This window comes from Protopterus annectens, chromosome 7.part0 (assembly GCF_019279795.1).
Source record: "Protopterus annectens isolate FY-2018-M chromosome 7.part0, PAN1.0, whole genome shotgun sequence".
NCBI lineage: Eukaryota > Metazoa > Chordata > Ceratodontiformes > Protopteridae > Protopterus > Protopterus annectens.
In genome coordinates, this window is record NC_056739.1 from 1,266,713,832 (window position 1) to 1,266,733,270 (window position 19,439).

At 38.0% G+C, this 19,439-nt stretch overlaps 1 protein-coding gene across 2 annotated transcripts in view; it reads left to right on the plus strand.

The window, feature by feature from the left end:
• IQCH (IQ motif containing H) overlaps positions 1 to 19,439 on the plus strand; it is a 4,045,691-nt gene that overhangs the window by 220,663 nt on the left and 3,805,589 nt on the right. For both annotated transcript variants that reach the window (XM_044077880.1, XM_044077881.1), the window contains exon 3: positions 12,761 to 12,858. In XM_044077880.1, coding sequence (XP_043933815.1) covers positions 12,761 to 12,858 — 98 coding nt within the window. The remainder of the gene's footprint in view (positions 1 to 12,760; positions 12,859 to 19,439) is intronic.

The window sequence follows — 19,439 nt, forward strand, 5'->3', positions numbered from 1 at the left end:
TCTGTCGGCTCAGCTGATACTCAAAGCACTGGGATCCATGTTAGTGGCAATGTCTTGCACTGCTGGCAAGGGACCACATGAGGATCTTTCAATGGACACCCGCAACTCAATGGTCTTTTTTCCAAAAATCATTATCCAGTCAAGTCAAAATAACACAAACCTACAAAAACTGCCTTCTACAGTGGATCCATTCAACACAAGAAGGCCACCCCTTTGTTTTCCCTCAACCCAAAGCCACAGTGCTTATGGATGCCTTTCAGATCAGGTAGGGTGCACGTCTTGAGAAGGACGGTCCAAGACGCTTGGTTCCCTGAAGAGGCCAACATGCATATTGGTGTCCTGGAAATGACAGCTGCCTTCCTAGCTTTGAAGGCCACTCTGCCAATCAGGACTATTGGGATTCAGACAGACAACATGTTGGTAGTCTGGTACATCAACAAACAAGGGGGAACCAAATCTTACCCTATTTGTCAAGAAGCTATGAGAGTATGGTAATGGGCGATCTCATCCAGTCACTTTCTGATAGTTAAGTACATCTTGGGAAGTCCAGCGTAATTGCAGACAAGTTAAGCAGGTCTATTCTAATGCCTCACAAGTGGTCTCTCACATATGAAGGTGGTAGAGAGGATTTTCCATTGATTGGGCCAGCCATGCTGCTGGAACCTGTTTGCATCTCCCCTCAACAACAAATGCAGCAGGTTCTGTGCCCTGATTCCCCCTAGTGGGGGAGTCCCTGAGAGATGCTATACTTAATGTTTGGCCCTCCAGTCTCTTTTATGCTTACCCTCTGAATACTCTTCATTCCCAAATTTCTCCAGAAAGCATCTTGATTAAAGAGCACAGTTATCCTCATTGAACCTTACTGGCCTTGTCAGATCTGTTTTCCCTTCCTTTTGGCCTCATCTTCTAAACCCACCCTGGATTCTGGATCCAACTCCAAACCTACTGTCTCACCCAACAGACATGACTTATCCAGACATTTCAGGCCTCAAGTTGACTGCATGGTTTCTCCAGTTCACTTAATTGCTAGACAATCCAGGCCTTCCTCCCCTGCCTGTCACATTCTTTTATTTTTATCAGCTCACAAAGCTTCCACTGGAAAAGTTTCAAAAGTAAATGGAAAAGATTTGTTTTTGGGTACATAAAAAGAATTTAGATCCCTTTTCAGCTCTGATTTCTAAGGTTCTTGACTTTTTGGCTACAGTTTTCAATGAAGGAGCTAGCTCCTTAACTATCAGAGTACAGTTAGTAGCCATTTCTAATTTTAATATAGGAGTAAATAATTTAACATTAGCATCTTCCAAACTTTGCAAAGCCTTTCTCAGAGGAACATACAGTATCTACTTAGATCTCTGTTAAAGGATTCTACTCCTCCTTGGAATTTAAATATTGTTTTACAGGCCTTAGCCCAACCTCCATTGAACCATTCCCTAAGTGTGAACTAAAAACTGTGACCTGGAAAACTACTTTTTTTAGTTGCTATTACTTCTGCAGAAGGGTGTTGGAACTCTAGGCTATGTCGTCTAAACCTCCTTATTTGATTTTCCACAAGGATAAATTATCTTTATGGACCACTCCTTCCTTTCTACCTAATATGGTGTCAGAATCTAATATTAATGAGGTTATCAACCTTCCAGTCTTCTTTCCAAGTTTCTCAAATAAAGGGGAATGTATGTTATGCCAGCTGGATGTCCACAGACAGTTACATTTCTATCTTCACAGAACCAAAAATTAGAGGAAATCTGAACAATTATTTGTTTCTTTTTCTGAAACAAAATTAGGCAAATCAGTTTCTAAAATGACTTTAGTCAAATGGTTAACTGATTGTATTACTTTTGTTTGTGGAAAAGTGGGTTTGCCTTTACCAAAACCACCAAAAGCCTATTCCACCAGGTCTATGGCAACTTCTTCAGCCTTTTTTTCCCTAGAACTTCTTTGGATGGTATTTGTGTAGCTGAGACTTGGGGTAATCCTCATACCTTTATTGATCATTACAAATTAGATCTGCTCTATAGGGGAATAGCAGTCTTTGGCTCAGCCATGCTCAGGAATATCCTTTAGAGTCCTTCTGGGATTTAGGTAGCTGAGTACTCTGTCCCGACAGCTGAGGAATGAATGAAAATAAAACCAGATAAAAAAAAGTTATGTACTCGCCATAACGTTCCATCTGTGTTGTCCATTTTCATTCTTCCTCAACTTCCCTCCCACCAACCTCCTCCATTGATTTACTCCTGGAAAGATTGAGGGATATTGGAGGAACCACAGTTCTTTTGTTTGAGTCCCAGATTATGTTATATCATAATTCCTTACTATTTTGTAGGTCTATGGGCAGCAAACAAGATCTGAGGTATGTAAGGTGATGAGGGCATTATGGGAAAAGGGATAAGCTTGAGCGTTTCAGTGTTCTACGAGCTGGAAGCAGCAGAAGAATTGGATCTGAGGATTGGATCCAAACCCAAAAGTTGAGGAAGAATGAAAATGGACAACACAGATGGAATGTTATGGTGAGTAGGGTATATATCATTATTTCGAAAGTTCAGATACTCAAATCCCTAAAGGTCGACACCACAGTATCAAACCGCAAGTACACCGAATGTGAAAAAGCACGAAATTCAAAATATCGAATTTCCATAGTTGGCCAACTCACCTCCTGCTGCATACTGCCTACCCAAACAAAATAATCTACACTTCACCCATGTATCCTCTGTGCTAATTAAATGTGTATAACACACAAATGTATGTGAATGTGAACAAAGAACACCCAAGTACTGAAAAAGTTTAATTTATGTAGTACGTTCAAACTGACAACTGTATGTTACACTTTCAACAGTAGAGCTATTGCTCGAAGGAATTCCAGTCCTATAGCACGTATCTAGACTACCAGGAGGTACAGCAGGAGCGCTAGCCATTTCTGACAACGACATGTAGCCGAATGTACATAACTTACATGTTACTGTCTTAATTTATAGCAAAACCTGCAAAGACACACAACTTAAATAGGTTTCTATTGCGCTACACAAATATATTACTATATATGCACTTCACTTAACCCTACTTCTAACCCTAAGGTCAGTATCTTTTGCACATGTACGTTAGTTTCCTATACAGGATAAGGGAATCTCTTACTGATGTTTTACCTTAGTAAACATGATGTGGCCAACTATGTAAATGCGATTTTGTGAATTTTGCGGTTTTTAACATTGGGTTAACTTGCGGTTCGATATTGTGGTGTCTGCCTTTAGGCATTCGAGTATCTGAACCTTCAACATAATGATATAGACCCGGTGAGTACATAGCTTTTTTCCCTACTCTACATACTTTGCATTGAATAACTTAACCTCACGCAGTCTTTAGTGAAATGCCCAACCTGAGAACTGGCACAGCATTTTAGTTCTCCTGCACATACCTCTCAACCTCTTTGTCCAAGAAATCTGGACAAAGCCTAAAATAACGGGGGGGGGGGGGGAGAAAGCCCCAAAAATTGAGACAGATTTTAAATATTTCTCTTACAAACTTACAAAGTTGATAGAATGGCAAGACGTGTTAGCCTGCATTTTCTGAAGGATAAGAAGCCTGAAAACTCAAATGCATGTCGTTATTTAGTTACTTCAATCCTCAGTGATTTTCCAGAAATGTACACATTTTATGAAGAACCGACCAAAAATATAAGTCAGAAATCTGGACATTCTGAGAAAATCTGGACAGCTAAGAGGTATGCTCATGCAGAGGTGAATTGGACATGTTTTCTATGATAATAAAATGTATGATTAACCTGAATTAAATGAGAAAGGTGCTGTCTAAAACTGTCTAATTGGTGAATGAAATCCAGCAGAGTGTTTTTTTTGAGATGCCTTTTAAAAATGATACATGTTAATTGTGAGCAGTTGTGGTCTAACAGATGATGGTATAGAATTGTTCATGCTTGCACTCAAAAAGTTTTTCTTGAACTCATTGTGAAGGCTTATGTTAAGGCACTATAGAGAGAATAAACTAAGTTGCCTTCAGTCTTGTGTGATTCATAAATAGATGTTTTACTAGTGTATAATTATAAGATTTTAGTCCACTTGGTTTACAAATGGTCTTGTTTTGCATGAATTCTTCTGTAGTGTATATGGCTAATCATTCTCCAGTTTTATCTCAAAAAGAGGATTTACCACTTCTGTGTGGAGTGTTCACTTGATTGTCTGTTTCTGGCATGTCAGAGAACGGCTTGACTGCCATTATATGCCCTTGCACCAGAGTTGGAATCTTCGGGATGTTATTGGTTGTATTCTGAGGGCTGTTCTCCCTCCTTCATGTTGATTTGTTTGTTGACTGTTTGTAGCTCATTTTCCTTCTCTCAGTTGGCCCCATTAAAGCACTATACACTAGACACCCTTTGCTTTCTGTGCAGCTTCTTTCTGGTGCAGGAGATTGGTTATTATAGCAATAACCCACGCCTGGGTGTGGGTAATGCTAAATTTACCCACGGTTGGTGTGGTTTGGTCCCGAAGCCCGAGGGACCAAAAGCCAACCGTGGGTAATTTTGCCATTACCCACACCCAGAAGTGGGTTATTGCTATTATACCATGACATTATTTAAGAAAAGAAACTATTACTTTTCTTAAATAATGGCATAGTATAATGCCTGTTTGCTGCCCTTCCGCAGATGTCTGGCATCCGCGGCAGTTCTGATGTACTGCGCGCCTGCGCAGTACATCAGAGCTGTGGGCAAAAGCAACGGAGAAAGCAAGATCTCCGTTGCTTTTTTTTAGTGTTTCGCTATGTTAAATGAGTTTAACATAGCGAGACAGTTTTAAAATAAGCAACGGAGATGTCTAGGGAATTGTTTTTATTCACAAATGTTTCTGGTACCAACGAAAGACTCATCTCAGAGACCAATCTTGGATCTTTCCTTTCTAAACCCATTTGTGAAAGTCCCAAAGTTCGAAATGCTATCCCTTTACAACCTGTTACCACTGATTCTGATTCCCATTTGAGTTTTTTTGAAACCCAAGATTTAAAGTATGCTTAGCATCACATTCCTCCAGCCCCAGATTCCAAACATTTCTTCAAGTTTTCTGTGATTGGATTGCAGTTCCCTGCATACCCTTTGAGTTATTCACTGCTCCAAGGGTATTCACAAAGTGTATAGCAACAGTGACAGCCTATTGCAAACTGCAGGGTTTTCACATTTTCCTTATTTAGATGACTTGTTTATCTTTGCAGTCTTTTTCAAAATGCCAGTAATGTCTCACTTAGGTGAGAGCTCTCCTTCACAGACTGGTTTCAAGAGAACACCCAAAAGTCTTGTTTTACTCCTTGTAACATAATTGTTTTCCTGGGATGTCCCTTAGATACCTCAATTCAAAGAGCTTTTCTTCAACGGGAACACACAGATTTATATCTAGATCTATTCCTCAGTTTTTTCCATTTAGTCCAAAGCTTCAACAAGGGGGAGTTTCTTAGGATTCTAGAATTCATGGCATCCATGATTCTTGTTGTTCCTCTAGCCAGACTCCACATGAGAAGGGTTCATTAGTACCTAAAATCTGTATGGCCCCAACATCAATATCCCGTGATATTTTTGATTCCTGACTTGAGATTTGTAAAAAGGGAATTGCTTGGGTGGAGAGATCAATTTTATCTGAATCTGTGTCTCACATTTTTTGTTTCTAGCTCCAGCACAGTTTGTAAAAAAAAAAAAAAAATGTGTCACAGACTTTACTTGGGAGAGTGGTATCTATGGGAGTAAAGTGCAGGGTCTTTGAAACAAAAAAAGACTGACCAAAATGCACAAATATAAAAGCTGTTGTCAGTGGTAAATACTGACTGTTATCTCTATCATCTGTGGTCTTCTGGACAATTACAAGTGATTACAGACAACACCACAGTGATATGTTACACAAACAGGGGGAACCAAATCTTTACTGTCTGTGCAGACTTGCCATACTAGCTTGGGATATAGCATTTCTGCATAATCTCAGTATACATGCATCTTGCATCCTGTCGGAGCAAAATTTTGTGGCAGACAATTTGAGCAGGATCAGGACAGACATATCAAGGGTCATTCTGAAGATTCAGATTGTCCAAAGATCATTGTGGTGTCTCCATTCTGGCCAAAGCAACATAAGTTCTACCTTCTTTTGGAGAAGGCTAAGGGCAATTACAACAAACTTCTTCTCAGACTGGAGCTACTCATAGATGTCCGAGGGGGGTCTAATACCTCCCAATCCCAAAAAACTACTACTGACTGTATGAATGCTAAAATTTTAATACATTTTAGACATCTTTTTTGAGGACATGTAACAGGTATTAATGGAGGTAGGAAAGGCTGCTACTAGAAAATCATATATTAGTAAACGGAAAAGGTTTTCTTGTTGTTGCCAAGAAAATAACTAGCACCCATTCAGGGCTAGTGTTACTCTGTTTTTCCATTATTTGATCAAGTTACTTTCCTATAGCCTGTCTGGCTCCACAGTCAAGGTTCATTTGTTGTCTGTTTAGAATAATTGCACATGGGTCCCTATTTTCAATGCAGTCTCAAGTGAAAATGTTTTTGAAAGGGGTATTCCATATGAAATCTCGTAGAAAACAAATGACTCCTCCTTGGGATTTTAATTTGGTGTTAGAAAAATTAAATATTGCTTCATTTGCACCATCTCATCAGGCTGACTTGAGGTTCTTAACATGGAAAACAGTCTTAATAATCTCTCTGACCTCTGCATGAAGAGTACCTGCATTGCATGCTGTCATGTTGGGCCAGTCTTATTTTGTTTTCCACATAGATATGGTTTTCTTAAAAGCTATTCCTTTATTTTTGTATAAAGTGGTGTCCAAGATTTAAGCCAAGTTTTCCATCTCCCTGTCTTCTTTCTGGAACCTAAAAAATGGGGAGAAAGATACTATATACCTTGGATGTCTACAGACAACTTGTGTACTATCTTGGCAGAACTTCTGATTGGTTGTTCATTTCTTGTGAAGGTAAGAAAAAATTACAACCTGTGTCAAAACAGACCATTTCAAAATGGTTGACTTGTATGTACTATCACCTTTTGTTATACCCAGCACAATAGAAGTATTCCAGGCACAGTCATTTGACTAGACCTTGGCTTCATCTGTGGCTTTTTGGAAAGAGTTGGATTGTAGAAGTATACTAAAATTCTATTCTACTTTTCTCTCTCTAGCCTTATTACATACTACCACATACTTACCCTCTGACATACTTGCTTACATTTCCTGCTCTACACATCGTCTTCCTCGACAGCTCTCTCTCTTGTCCCTACCCACTCCGTTCGCCCTGTGGGCTCACTCCGCTCCCCTACCCTGCCCCCAATTCCCACCCACCCCCAGTGGTCCTACCTTTATACCACTAGTAGACACACCCTATCCTTTCCATACCAATCAGACACCTAATATCACAAACCAACCCAAATCTCTCCTTGAACACCACACCCACTAATTATCTAAACCTCCTCCCCCATCTACTCTCTTTTACAGCTACCTCTCAATATACCTCAAACTACATCTTAACTCTTTCCTAACCTCTATTCACACAAAAATGGGTATATCAATCACCCCTCCACAGCTTAAACAGCTCTTGTGCTTATCACTTATATCTTCTCTTATAATTACTTACATCCTGACCTCTTATGAATACCCATTGAACTCTTCTTATTCATTCCCCTCTACTTACACCAGTACATATACATCACATCTCTCCCCTTCCCTCTCCAACCCTACCACACAACCCAACTATCTACATGCCAAATACCATAGACTAGCTCACTTCAAGTTAAGAAAACCTAAACCCAGGAAAATATCTGACATCTTTTACATACTCCATCAATCAAAATACCTTAAACTCCTCCACCTTTTGTTAGATGGAGACATTCATCCTAATCCAGGCCCACAACATAATAAAACAAAAACACACAAAGTACTAGATAAAACTACTTCTCTCTCACTTTCCATACCCAACAATTCTCTCTCTATTGCCCATCTCAATATACGAAGTATTTGTAACAAAATTAGTCAAATCCATGCCCTCCTTGAAACCCATCAATTTGATATGTTATGCTTAACTGAAACATGGCTAAAGCCATCAATCAAAGACAATGAAATCACCCCACCTGGTTATAATATCATTAGACATGATCGCACTACCAAAAAAGGGGGAGGTGTAGCAATTCTCTACAAAACACAACTCCAAATTAGTACTTTAAATCCGACTTTTAACCTTGACAATAATGCTGAAATAATTAGCTCCAAACTCCAAGTCAATACTACTAAAGCCATAAATATCATATGTGCATATCTCCCTCCTGGAAACAATATCAACTCACTCGAGCATATCCTCAGTTTTCTCTCTACCAACCTCCCTCAATAAACACTAGTCTTAGGAGATTTTAACATCAATTGGTACTCCTGTAACAGTACTAACTCCACCTCCCATATAAACCTATATGGCTTTAAACAACTCATTAGAAGTCCTAGAAGAACTAATAAAACCAACAATAAGGAAATCATCTTAGACTGGATTCTTTCTAATACTCCCCAACAAACCTATCAATTAGGCATCCTTCCAGATGATCTAAGTGACCACTCATTAACTTATATCATTAGACACAAATCAAACCTAGCCTTACCTACCACCTACAAAACATTACTATCAAAAAAACAATTCAACTCTGATCAGTTTCTTGCTGAACTCAGACAATGTAATTGGTCCCGACTAAAATACCTTCCACTTAATGACGCTGTTGAATATTTTAATTCTACATTCCTATCCATACTAGATCACCATGCCCCAAGTCGCACAATTAGAACCAAAGCTAAAACAGCACCCTGGCTAACCAACAATACTAAGCAAAAAATCATACTCAGAAATAAATCCTGGGATAAATGGCGATCCACTAAGAACCTAACTGACCACCATAACTTCAGAGAGCTTAGAAATAGTACAAAAAAAGCCATCCTGGCAGATAAAAAGAACTATTACTTTCAACTACAACAAACCACCAAAAAAGAACCCAAAAAATTTTGGGCTAGTATTAATAATCTTCTATCCCCAGGCCAGTCATTCACACCTAACCCCCAGGACTCTAATCTAAACAACCCTACACAAATAGCTAATGACTTCAACTTTCTTCACCAATACTATCCAAACTCTAGCAAATCACCTACCTCCTGACACCTCTAAATTACCCACACCTACTTTACATACTTCTCTTCCCCTTTACCTTCAACCTGTATCTACCTCATTTATCTCATCCCTACTCCATAAACTTAAACCCACCACCCCCTCTGCAGACAAACTTCCTGCAGAATTTCTGCAGGTAGGAGCTAAAGCCATTGCCTATCCCATCTCAGTCCTGATAAATAGATCTATAAAGGAAGGAATTTTCCCTTCCATTTGGAATATATCTCACATCATCCCACTACACAAAGGGGGCAATTCTAATGACTTCTCTAATTTTCATCCTATAGCATTGCTATCACCTATAGGCAAAATCATGGAAAAATGTATCCATAAACAACTCCTTAAACACCTTCTCCAGAACAACCTACTTGCTAACAGTCAACATGGATTTAGACCTTCTCACTACTGCATTACTCTCCTTTACTAACGCTATCAACCATAACCGTAACAATACTAATCTATCATCTTCTATCTTCATAGATCTTTCAAAAGCTTTTGACATCGTTAATCATAAACTTCTTCTGCACATACTAAAATCTCTTTTAATTCATCCTTCTTCCTTATCCTGGTTTACATCTTACCTTGAAAACCGTCAGCAGGCAGTACTTTGGAAAAACTCATTATCTAATCTCCTTCCTATCTCTTTAGGTGTACCTCAAGGGTCTATCCTTGGCCCACTCCTATTTTCTATCTTTATTAATGACCTCCAGTCAGCTCTTCCAAACACTACATGCATACAATATGCAGATGATTCCACTATAATCTGCACTGCTTCCTCTCAGACTGAACTCCTGTCACTTACCTAAGAAGCTTTTTCCACTGTTGAACACTGGTTCTCTGACCGTTGCTTACTCCTCAACCCCAAGAAAACAAAGTTGCTTTTGTTCTCACCTACCCACAAATCAACCTTTCTTAACTTCTCTATTACTTCTTCTGATAACACTCTGATTTCTCCTGATACTACTACAAAACTACTAGGAATAACTATTGACAACAATCTCAATTCTGATTCTCATATAAACAACACAATAAGAGTAATAAACAAAAAGATTGGTTCCCTTTATAGAATCAAACCATTCCTTACACCTGAAGCTCGGACCACCTTAGCTAGTTCTCACCTTATCTCTACCCTTCTATATGCTTCCCCTATTTATACCAATCTCTCTAAAAAATAACCTCAAGAAACTTGCTACATCTTACCATAGTATTGCTCGATTTGCCACAGGATCCCTCTTCAGAACTCATCACTGTCTTAACCTAAAACAACTAGGCTGGCTTGAACTTCCTAACAGGCTCATTTATCAACAGCTCTTAACTGCTCACAACATTCTATATCAGCCTTCTAAAACACCAATCCTCTCTAACCTCATTACACCTTATAATAACTTGAAACACCTACGCTCTTCAAACAAACTACTGGTTAATATTATCAAACCCAATAACTCTGCAGGTGATAGCCTTTTTTCTAACTCTGTTGGAAAAATGTGGAATAAACTGCCATCTGATATCTCATCTTTGTCTAGTCTTCCACTCTTTAAAAGACAGCTGAAAACACATCTCAATAAACACTGGCTTTGTTCCTGTAACAACCCAGATTAACCTTCCTTTTTCCTTTCCTCCTTAATTCCTCCACACACAACATCCTATAGACTTATGTAAAAAAAAAAAAAAAAAAATATATATATATATATATTTTTAAAATAAAATATGTTTATTATTTTCACCTTTTCCATATTATATACTTATAATTTTAGAATTTGTATAGCAAATATCTACTAAACTTTGTTTATGTAATTTCCTACTACGACTATGCCTGTCTGCATGTGTATCTCATGTGCTGACTCGATGTGTTCATAATTTTTACCTTGTTTTGCCTGTTTCTGTGATTTACTTGTAATACCGTTGGAGCTTTTCTCCCCGGGCCTCCACTGAAAATGGACATATATCCAGCTGGACTAGCCCGGTCAACAAATGTAAAATAAAATAAAATAAATAAATAAAAGCAGCAACTTGGTCCTCTGTGCACACTTTTACAAAGCACTCTAAACTGTACTACTTCTCCAGGTCAAGGACAGACTTTGCTCAGACCATTCTCCAGGGCTTCTGGACCCTCATCCTTCCTCCTCCCAGTCATGTTAAGCTATGGCAATCTACCCCTATTGTTAGACTACTGCAGCAATAATCCATATGAAGAGCATAGTACAGTTGTGTAAGTAAACAGCATAGCAGTAGATGTCCAAATGATCATTGCTGCAGTAGCCTCTCCCTCCCTCCACCCCCCCTTATTTTTATATGTTTTTATGCCACTGTGTGGACAATTTAGTATCATATTCCTAGCAATGTCCTCTATCTCTGTTGGCACAAAAGCTCTAAAGGACTTGGTACCCAAACCTGATTTTTGGTCAGGTCATTAACAAGCTGACTAATTGTTTGGGTGTGTTGAAGGTGCTCTAAAGATTTGGAAGCTGTCCTGCTGTTCTATACTTGGCGAGATATAACCCATATAGCTTAGGTTACTACAGCAGTGATCATTCTAACATCTGTTATTATGGTATGTTTACTTACACAGATGTACTTTAGCCATTGGGAGTATTGGAGAGTCTTCTATATGCTTATAACAACTCCTTCCATTTGTGAGAATATGGAGTACACTGCCCACTATACTGAACAAAATATATAGATGCATGCTCTCTCCTACATGAAATGCCAGCTGGTGTGCATACTCACTTTTTTGGTGGCTATTGCTTCCCATAGTCCCTAGACGCAAGTGTTGCATTCTTGCACCTTTTCTCAGGTGGATGTTTTGTGGTAGGTCTCTGACAGCACTGCACCCCTGGCATGAGTAAGCCAACACAGACTGTTCTTTCTCATCATGGCCTAGCAGGATCCATCAGCACTTGGGCCGCTAATTGCACCTGAGTGATATGAGGTATAAGCAATGCCAAGGACTATGTCCTGAGGTACTGGCTTGTATTTGCCATAATTGGTGAGTATATCATAGTCATATCCTTGACAGTGATGTACACAAGATTGTGCTATGAAGCACAGATCCCTGTCAGGAATAATGCTGTCTAATTCATGGTATTACAAATCTGATTGGATTCTGTATGAAACAGTTGTTTTGTTTGCTAGATGCTTCAAGTTGCTTTTTAAAGTGAGGAAGTTGTAAGTAAATTTATCTGTGACAAATATGACATCACCTAAACATCATGATTATAAATGTTTAGGAGCCAGCAATCTCTAATTTGAAGTATTAGTAAAACACATTTCTTACAACAATAGCTCATCAGTAATAAAAGCAAATAATATATTCCATATCTTTAAGAAATTGTTTAATAAAACTGGAATCTGTTTAGTTGTGTTTGTATATTTGATAATGTATTTATCATTATTAAAGCTTGTTTGGTGAAGTTGTTTCTGATGAAGTTCTAACATTAAAGAACCAAAACCTCTGAAAAATATTGTGACTAACCACTTGTGATTCCCATTTTGCAGAAGTGTTATTTGATATATGTGCTTTAATCTTCTGGTGGTTCATATTTAAGTTGATAATTTATTTATTTATTTGTGAATGAAAAGAAACATGCTGAAGAGTATCTAAACGCGATCAACCAGCAAGTTTTAACACTTCCTTCTCTCGAAGAAAAAGAAACCCACAGCACCCAGCCAGCCATATGGTATGTAAAGCTTCTATTCCTTGTGAATATTGAAAAACTGAAATTTGTTTTGGCTTCAACAGCTCTTCAAGGCATCCATTGACATCTTCACATTATTAACATGTACTGGCTTTAAAATGATTAGATAACCTTTTTTTACCTTTCTCTATGTAATGTTTCTTATGACTGTAGTTTATTGTCAGATGATAACAGCCTTTTGATCTTAGTCTACCCAATGTGCCCTTACTATTCTGCCAGTGACATAGCCCAAGCCCATTTATTATTACTTTTGTTATAAATATTGAAAATATTTGAGAATGTATTTTTGAGGGGCTTTTTTTTTAATCATGAAATGATAGTGGTAAGGTCAGTCCTAATAAAGCTCTGGCTTGACTCAGATGGCTTGAGCATCTATAAACCGTTATATCATTCCTGAGCAAAAGTTTTGAGAAAAGCTAATATGGGTCATATATTTTCTAAATGTCTAGGTTTTCAGTGATGTTGTAGTAAAGCAGTAACCTATGCTGTTTGCGTTTAATGTGCCTTTTATGTGCCCAAGATTGAATTATACTTGGACATGTTATAAACAAGATACAAGTATCCCTAAAATTATTAGAACAAAAACCAAGTTAAGAGATGAAAGCGAACTCCAATAACCAAGAACAAGCAAAAGTTCGCTCTGGAGAACCAAATGAGGGTACAGACCAAGTACCAAGAGATCGTTTGAAATAACAAAGCAGTTTTATTGTGCAAATACCCAAACGCTTGTACACATAATACGTTTTCGAAAGTCTTCATCAACGGCAAAACAGCAAATCACCAAAATCCTCCCCTTAAATAAATCAATCAAACCAAGCATGGACCAATGATTTCATTGAAACAATTATGTATAAACGTTTCAATTAAAAAATATACTTAAAAGCACAAACACTAGTCTTTCACTTGATATAAATAAGACACAAGTTCCAAAAACCATAATAATGGATAAAAATATATCTAATGATTGGTTTTATCTTTCGTTTTGATGCTAATAATGTGATCATAAATTCTCTTCTTAAGACATCTCTCCGTCTTCCCTACATAAAAACTTGGGCATTTTTCACATTTCACCAAATATATCACCATTTTTGTATTACAATTACCAAATTTAAATCTTATAAAGTATTTATGTCCATTCTCCAATCTTATTTTACTCTCTTGTGACATGTACTTACATTGGTTACAAAAGCGACATTTCTTACTTCTGTTATTACTACATTTATAATCATTCTTCGATTCATTATATCTTTGTTCAACTAATGATTTCATGTTCCTTCCCATTTTATATATAAAATTGGGTTTATTACCCAAAATTTTAACTAAGTTGACATCACTAGTTATAACATACCAAAATTTGTACATCATCCTTTTGATGTTATCTACACCTAAATTATACTGTAATACACAGGCTCTCTGAAATGATGGTGGCAAACTATTAGCATTGCCATTTTTAACCATGTTGTCATCAGAACATTTGCATAGTGCACTGCCAGCTCCTAATAATGGTTTGTATTTCACATTCCACTGTTGAATAACATAACCTACTATTTTCTCCATCATTTTAATAGGATAACCTCTTTGTTGGAATACATTTTTAATAAAATCTGATTCTTTTTTCATGTTCTCAAAATTAGATACCATACGCGCAGCACAGATACATTGACCCTTAAATACATTATATTTTACTTTTGGAGGATGACAGCTAGTGTATGCTAAATAGTTATTAGAGAACATGCTTTTTCTATATATTTTAGATTGAAGTTCGCCCTCTTGTTGAAAAATATAGGTGTCTAAATAAGGTACCCCTATATTACTGTGCGAAAAAGTGAATTTCAAATATTCACTACTTGTATTGAGAAAATTAATAAACTGATGTAAAGTATCATAGTCTGCTTCCCACAAAATATATATATCATCCAGAAATCTGGAATAATACTTGACATGCTGGAAATACTTGCTAGGAAATAATTGAGTATCCTCCCAATTAAGCATAACCAGGTTGGCATATATGGGGGCACAAGCTCATTAGTTTTTGTGTAGAGGAATTAGTATGTTAATATATATTTTATTATATGTGAACAGGTTCCTTTATATTAAGCGCTATTAAGCAAGTGTAAATGTTTCTTTAAAAAGGTGAGATTTTTTTGGCGCCAAACAAGTTTTTTAAACTGATTTTAATGGTTGGCGTTTTAGTTCTGAAGAAGCCCAGTTGTCATGGGTGAAAGCGCTTAACTCAGTTTTATTTGCTTCATGTTTTTGGTCTTGGTCCATTGTCAGTTCGTCCTTGTGTCTCAATAAATTGGATTTATACCTGGTAGTGTGGCACTTATTGGTGGATCCGCAGATTTCCGTTGCTGTGTACAGCTATTTTTTGGATTATTCTGTTGCTTTACCAACTTTGCCCAGATTATAAGGTAGATTCACTGCCACCAGCCAGTTACTACAAGGCTCTTAAAAGTGTATCCAATTATACTGAGCGAAATTAGTATAAATGGTAATGTTGACTAAACAGCAAGACTTTCAGGAGTGGCCAGAGTTATCACCAAATAAGTATATGCAAAAACTCTCAAAAGTTAAATATTTTCCAAAAGGACTGGCCACAATGAAAGGTTTAAATATATTTAGTAATAAATAATAAAAGAACATGAAAATACTAAGTATCTATAGTAAACACCAGAGTTTCAACCACAGGAACTATTAAAATAACACAGATGAATAGATGCAGAAAAACAGTACTTAACTAATCTTGCTCTATTTTCCTGATTAATCTAAAGAGTTACTGTTCACTGGTTCACTTACTAGAGCAGGGCAAGATGAAGTATTTGAGGGATCCTTTTATGTCAGCTTCCAAGAAACAGACTGCCTAGTCTGACTGAGAGACTTCTCAGTATAGTATCTAACTGTTATTTCTGAGATAGCCTACAGAATGACATCTCATCTGGTCATCTGACTCCGTTTCCCACACTTTCACCAATACTAGAAGCTGCCAGGACTTTAGCACCTATGTGTTACCATACACACATATAGTGCTTTCGTCAGATCTACTGAAGCTCATAGAAGTCATAAAACAACTTCAAACCTCTACACTTCCAGAGTAGCAATTAGCTCCCTGCTAGAGACAATAAAGAAGGGTTTATAATACTTGGTTTCCCAGACATTTTGTCTCTGGCTGCAACCAGAACTGTAAGATACAATCTTTATGGTCTAATTTAATGTCAGCTGTTTTTCAAAGTTTGCTGCATCTTGATTGTGTTTAACCTCTTCTCTTCCAGTGTCCTCTATTAAAATATGTACATTTAATTTCAGGTACAATAATTCATGTACATTTCTTTTCTTTCCAGCAGGGCATGCTGTTGATACATTTTTAAGACAAGCAACTTTACAAATATATTTTCAGCACAAGCATCTGTAGAAATCAGTTTGATATTCAAATAATATGCATTTCTTTACTAAATTCCAGCTAGCTTTGCTGGCATGTTATACACCCACTGCCCCACTTCTCCTGGCATAGCGAGCAGTACCTCCTAGTGTCACAAAATGTAACACCCGATGGCATTAGACACAACTGCAAGGTTGTGATGTAATGGATATGTCCACATCTACTGCAGTGTGCTCATTTGCTATGGCAGCCACAGAACTCCCTCCCTTGCTGGGTCTACAGGTGCTGTGAGTATATAGTCATTGGATCATCTGTAGGTATGACTGGACATTTACCTTATACAGAGGATGCATGACCAACGTTGTATGAAAACCATGCTAGTGTGTCACCTGACTGTGACTCTGTTTTAAGTGTTTTGGCATTGCCAGCCCCTGCACAGATGGTAACATCAGATCTGAAGTCAATTTTCATTCTATCTACAACAGATGGGTTTGGATCTGAATCCTCAAATCCGACTCTGCCATTGCTAAAGTTCATGGCCACTAAGAACTCTTAAGCTCTTCAATTACAGTGCACCAACCTCAATTACCTGAGATCTCATTTGCCACTTTCAGCGAAAGACATGATTGCCAACACTCTCAAACTTTTTTTGTCCGATAAGTGTTATTTCTTCAGTGTCTTATTCTGTTTTATTTGTTATATAGATTCTGCTAATTCTGTAATTCTTACAGAAAGCTGCCATGTTGAAGAGGAAGGTCATCCTCATTGCACCTTACTGGTCTTGACAAATTTGGTTCCCCTTCCTCTGGTCTCACTTGCTTATCAACCTTGGATTCTGGATCTGACTCCAGACCTCCTGTCTCACCCAACAGGCATGATTCATCCAAACATAACCAACCTTAGGCTGACTGCCTCGCTTCTCCAGTTCTATTAATAGCCAGACAAACTATGCTCTCTTCTCTTGTCTGTCAAATAATTTTGTCTTCCCATAAACCTTCTACCAGAAAACTCTATTCTAGCAAATGGAAGAGGTTTGTTCACTGGGCTTATCAAAATAATATTTAACATTTGTCAGCCCCAATACATAGCATCCTTGAATTTTTGACCCATCTATTTAAAGAAGGAACTAGTTCATCAACCATTAAAGTTAAATTAGCAGCCATATCAAATTTTCGTATTGATTTTGATGGTGAATCTGTCACATCTCATAAGTTGAGTAAAGCCTTCTTGAAAGGTACAATTTATCTGAGACCTCCTTTCAAAGATCCTACTCCCCCTTGGGATCTGAATCTAGTACAATCCCCCATTGAACCAGCAGATACATGTGACCTTAAATATTTTTCTTGCAAGATAATTTTTTCTGGTAGCTATCACCTCTGCCAGAAGAATTTCTGAGATTCAAGCTTTGTCCTCTGAACCACCATACTTGATTTTTCACAAGGATAGAGTTAAATTACATAGTAATGCATTCTTCTTTCCTAAGGTGGTGTCAAAATCTAATATAAACCAGTCCATTAATCTGCCAGTATTCTTTACTAAATTTACTAACAAGGGTGAATACGCATGACATTTATTGGATGTCCTCAGGAAATTACGTTTAAATCTATGTAGAGAAAAAGACGTCAGAAAAACTGACCACTTGTTAGTTTCAATTGCAGAAATCAAATTAAGAAAACCAGTTGCCAAAGTTACTTTATCTAGGTGGCTTACTGATTGTATTTCATTTGTTTATAACAAACTGGACATTACTCTCCCAGAATCATTACGGGCCCATTCTACTAGGTCCATGGCTGCTTCCTCAGCTTTTCAACACAAAATGTCCATGGATGATATATGCGCAGCAGCAATTTGGGCTACTCCCCATACCTTTTCTTACTCATTATAAGCTGGATCAGTTCTCCAGAGGTAGAGCATTATTTGGCTCAGTGGTGCTCAGGAATATCCTTCCTTAGAGTCCACCCTGGATTTTAGGTAGCTGGGGACTCTGTCAGATTTGTTGAGGATAGAATGAAAATTGACAACATCAGGTAAAGCACAAAGAACCAAGCAGAACTCAGGAACTGGTACAGAAATAAACTAATAATAAAAATGACCAGGTGGCCCAAACTTCGCAACAGACCTTTAGTGGCAAAAATTAAAAACTACAGATGTTATGTTGTCCCTATCTTGCCTTCATTCTTACTGGTTAGGTTTGGAGCCAATCCTCGGCTCTGACTCAGCCGCATTCTAAAGCTTGAGAGCTTCCACTGGCTTGAGGCTAGACCCTATCCCAACATGCCTTGCGAGAGTTACCCAGATCTCGCTTGCCCCTTGAAGCTTCGGGATTGCTGGTGACTGGCCCAGGCTAAGTTGTACTGTTTTTTTCTGCTTATTTTATGTAAAATATTGTTTTTTAGTTCCATAGTTCTCTCTTTAGGTCAGTAGAATCCTTCTATCTACTGCCTTCTTAGTTGCTATTTATTGTTGAGGCCGTCGTTTTCTTCACCTCTCAGGTCTCCTATTCCCTTTCTTCTAACTAGCGAATCTGTTTAAGTCAGAGGATTCTTTCAGCTCGTTTAAGTTAGAGGGCTTTGCCTTATTGCCCTTCTTTACTGTTGGTCTAAAGAGCTAACTGTTTGAGTTAGAGGCATCTCCTCAGTTGGAGGAGTTGTCGTTTGACCTAGAGACTCCCCTCCTTCAGCTACTCTCCCTTTCCTAGGGGAAAAAAGTCCTTGCTCTTTGCTGTGTGTTTTTTGGCTGAGTGTTTCTTCCCTTTTTGCTACTATTAGCTGCAGGTCTTGTTTTTGTACCTTGTTGTTGTATTTTGTTGGTAAATATGTCTAAGGAAGCATCGAAAGAATCCAAGCCTTCTGGATTCAAGAAGTGTGATTCCTGCACCCACAAAATGTCTCTGACCGATGGACATACTAGCTGTGTATACTGTTTGGGAGCTGTTCTCCTGCAAGACTCGTGTTCCATTTATATTGGATTCAGCTCTAGAATCCTGCAGGAGCATAAGAATAAGTTAATTTGGAGAGGGTTATTGAAAGGGCCTTTTGAGGCATGGATGGAAGGTAATCAGGCAGGAAAAGCTGACAAACCCTCCAAGTTGGTATCTTTGTTGGCTGCAACCTCAGAACCATTGAAGGGAAAAGACAAACCTTTATGTTCATCAGATCCAAAATCTGTTGGGTCCGACAAGACT